Source organism: Nannospalax galili, unplaced genomic scaffold, assembly GCF_000622305.1.
Source record: "Nannospalax galili isolate Female #2095 unplaced genomic scaffold, S.galili_v1.0 scaffold302, whole genome shotgun sequence".
In the NCBI taxonomy this organism is placed as follows: Eukaryota; Metazoa; Chordata; class Mammalia; order Rodentia; family Spalacidae; genus Nannospalax; species Nannospalax galili.
Window position 1 is genome coordinate 4,729,112 of NW_008350120.1, and position 4,005 is coordinate 4,733,116.

At 54.2% G+C, this 4,005-nt stretch overlaps 1 protein-coding gene across 1 annotated transcript in view; it reads right to left on the reverse strand.

The window, feature by feature from the left end:
- Window positions 1-1,746, reverse strand: part of Shh (sonic hedgehog signaling molecule) — a 9,758-nt gene extending 8,012 nt beyond the window's left edge. Inside the window, exon 1 of the mRNA XM_008847266.2 lies at window positions 1,074-1,746. Coding sequence (XP_008845488.2) covers window positions 1,074-1,736 — 663 coding nt within the window. The 5' untranslated portion in view covers window positions 1,737-1,746. The remainder of the gene's footprint in view (window positions 1-1,073) is intronic.
- Window positions 1,747-4,005: the final 2,259 nt, after the last annotated feature.

Sequence of the window (4,005 nt, forward strand, 5' to 3'; positions counted from 1 at the left end):
CGCAGCCTACCGGGACCCGGCGGCGAGCGGCGCGGCGCGGCGCGCAGGCAGCTTCGCGCTCGCTCCCGCCAGCCCCCGCCCCCTGCACTTGCGCCCAGCCAGCGCCACTCCGCCAGCCTCTTGGCGCACCTAGCCCTAAAGGTAGGACTCGAATATTTTAATAGGGCAGTAAAGGGGATGTTGACCTATATTTCTAGCTCCAGTCATTCGTGCACGGAGTTTCAGAAAGTCTAGAATTGGCCGGGAGATTGGCAGCCCAGAAGTCTCAAAGGAGATGGGAGAGGAGAGATTTCATGTTTTGCTTCGCTCTCCGTCCACCCACCTTCGCTCTTACTAATATTTATTCGCTTCCAATTCTCATGCAAGTAGGCTGAAAATTAATGTGATGCAATGCCGATAAGCTCCAAGTCCCGTCCCCCCCCGCCCCCCCAGGTACCTCGGGATCCGGAGAATGGAAGAGCATCCTTAAAGAAATATCAATACATTGCCTCTGACCCGCACAATTGGGGACGGTGCAATCACAGGCCAGCTGCATACAGTGGGGGATAAACTGAGCGCCTGCTCCCTGGCTTTCCGAACTATGGTTCTTTGGTGGTGGTGGTGGTGGGGGTAAAGGGTGGGGGTGGTCTTAGGGGAAAAATAAAAGGGAACTGTGGAGCTGCGAGTTACAGTGCCTAAGGTTATGTTGGCACTGTGATCCAGAGGCCCCTAGGAGTTTATAGGGGCATCTCCATTTCCAGTCTCCACTTGGGAAGGGCAGACACCCCCAGAGTGAAGTCTCCCCAAGTTAAAAGCCAGGATAGAGGAGGCCATCCGGGGAGACTAAATGAGAGCCACAATAGGCCCCATCTTCTGTTGCCCCTACCCCACCCAGCCCTAAACTTCCTGCCGGACTCTTCACCTCCTTTCTCCTCCCGGAAGAGGAGCGTTGCTAGGTGGGCAGGTGGGTGGGGAACTTGAGGGCCAGGCCGCCTTCATACCTGCCCGGGAGCAACCAAAGCAAGGCTGGCTGCCTGGCTACATGCAACCCCTCCAGGGATGGAACCCATTCCCCGCCGGCGATGGGTCTCTACCTGAGTCATTAACCGGTCAGCTCCCGTGTTCTCCTCATCCTTAAATATGATGTCGGGGTTGTAATTGGGGGTGAGTTCCTTAAATCGCTCGGAGTTTCTGGTGATCTTCCCTTCGTATCTGCCGCTGGCCCCCAGGGTCTTCTCGGCTACGTTGGGGATAAACTGCTTGTAGGCTAAAGGGGTCAGCTTTTTGGGGTGCCGCCTCTTTCCAAACCCCCTGCCGGGCCCGCATGCCAGCCCGGAGCACACCAGCAGCGAGGAGGCGAGGGCCACCAGAAGACATCGCGCCAGCAGCAGCATCTCGTTCCGGGAACCCGAGGACTTGCGAGCTGTCCCCGCGCGGTCTGCGCGCGAGCGGGTGCGCGCGGGTGTGTGCGTGTGCGCTCCTCCTTGCGCTCGGCTCTCCCTTCCCTGCTCGGCTCGTTCGCTCCCTCCCGCGCTGCGTGGCTCCTTTCTCTTCCTATATAACCTTGCCTGCCGCTGCTGCAGGGGACTTGCCTCGGATCCCCACCCAGACAGGGGCTGCGAAGGCAGGCTGCCGCTCGCTGGTAACGGAACACATCGGAGTTGGGTCGCGAGACAGCAATTACAAGACAAAAAGAGCCTGATTTTAAATGGTAGCAAGGCTGGAGAGCTTGTGAGACAGGCTGCCTTTCGCACCATGTTATAGCTGGCAGCGGCGCATCTGATTGGCCAGGGCGCACAAGCTTGTCTTCTGCAGTTAACCCTGAAGAAGACTACATTTTCCCCCCCTGTGGTTGCTGTGGCTTTATTTTCACCTGAAGGCTTCCAGCTAAAAAAAACAAAAAAGGTCTTTTCTAAGGCAAAGGTGGGCGGGAGGGAGGAGGCCTGTTTCTCAGGATAACATCACTCCCTGCCGGCTTTGTGTGCGTCGCTGTTTCCCCTTACTTTCTCTGGAATGGTAGATGCTTCGGTTAAAGCTAACATAAGTTTTTAAAGGACAGTCCAGACACCCCCTTCTCCCCAAGCTTCAGTCATCAAACAGTCTCTCAAATGTTTGAGGGCAAAGCTGCCCAGCTCTCATGAAGGCTATCTCCACCCCAGATGCGATTGTGCAGGGTCCTGGGTGGTGGAGAAAGCGCACCCGATGTCTCCTGAATACTTGGCATCTTTGGACCGAGGGTAATTACAAGTCGCCACAACCTAAAGCTTTACTGTTTGCACTGCTTCGAGTGCCTTAGAAAACTTGAAAATGTGGCCCCTCCATTGTGTGCCAAAATGAAGCATAATTGGACCCAGCGTTCAAACCCACTCCATGCAGCTGAGCTTAGGGGCAGGCACAGAGTGGACTGAGGGCCCGGCGGGGTGCCTAGGCCCAGTGGGTTCTGCACCCCAGCACAGAGGAGGAGGCCCAGCTGGTGTGTGCTTGGTGGGTGGAGGCCATTGTGCCTGGGGCAGTGCAGAGTGGGCAAGGCTGTGAACATGCACCACCCCCACAATCGATCCCAGCAAAGTGCAGGGCTGGGATGAGTTGAATGTGGAATTCAGGGCCCTGGCCATTGCCAGGAGCTGGCATTACACCGGAGCGGCCAGAAGCTGGCCTTTAAGGGCAGAAGCCAGCCAGGAGCAGAGACTGCAGACTGAGAGGTTAGGAACCTAGGGAACAGTGTTCTGGCCATAGAGGGGACATTTGGAAAAAAGAGAAATGCCTAGAGGGCATGAGTTTTTGGGGTTCCCAACACCTTTGCTTTTTTCAGAGAGCGAGAAAAAAAAAAACACTCAAGAAAAGTCTTAGTTCAGAGAAAACACAAATCCCTTCTTTTTTATGGATCGTGCTCTTCTGCTTCGACCCCTCTCCCATCCTACTCACATGCAAGGATTCACCTAGAACTGGACAAGGGGGTGACTAGTCGTGGGAAATGGAATCCTGGCCCTGAGGAAGGACTGGGCCCTATACTGCTGCCCAGTAGGGCCAGCTACTTTCTCCTGATTCCTAGTGCACAGGAGAGGTGCAGTGGCCTGATGCTAAGCTCTCAAACAATGAGGTCCCCCAGGGTTCTCTTTGCATGGAAGTGTGTGTGTGTGTGTGTGTGTGTGTGTGTGTGTGTGTGTGTGTGAGTGTGTGCTTTCCTGGTGATTAAATCTAAAGCCTTTTTTAAACTTTTTTAAAATTTTCATATTTCATACACAGCATCTTAGAGATCTTTATACCCCCTTTCCCATCGGCGCCCTCCCATATTTTCCCCCACTGGGTTTCATGCATTACAGGAAGAGGTACATTTTGGGAGGTACTTCCTACCATCTACCACCAATAGGCAGCTTGCCTCAGTATACAAGGGAATGGCCCAAGTTGTCGTCTCCCCCCCCCCGTTTTCTATCCTTTGGTTTTTGAAGAACTAACATCTTTAGGAGCTTGTACATTGCTGATAGGAAGCAGCCTCCAGCTTCATGCAGGCTGAGTGAAGAATTAGGGTCTCTAGGCTGTGTTGTGTGTCCATGTTTCTACTGAAAACAGATACAAAGGGACCCATCATCCTTGACCCAGGAGCATGGCCTGCATGGTTATGTGCCTTGTCGTATCACTAGGTGGTACTGGGCCAGACTGACCCAGACATCCTGGAATCTCATCTTGCTCCAGTGGCTTCCCTCTCTTGGCTCTTTTTGGTCCTCACTCCCTCCTTGTGGTCTCCTGAGTATTGGCTGGTGCTGTACCTGTAGACAACTTTCCTCAGCGTGGTGTGTGGTTGGATGTGCCTTGCAAGCGAACCCCTCAGCTGCACAGAGGGCACAGCTGGCCTTGGGGCATCCAGGCATTGTCAACTCCCTCTTGACTAGAGTTGGGAAGGAAAGGGACTTGGCTGTGTACTGGCCTACTAGGTTTTCTTTCTGGTCAGGCTTCCATCTCTAGGGATAAGAGATGCTACTTCCAGAGAGAGAGAGAGAGGGAGGGAGGGAGGGAGGGAGAGAGAGA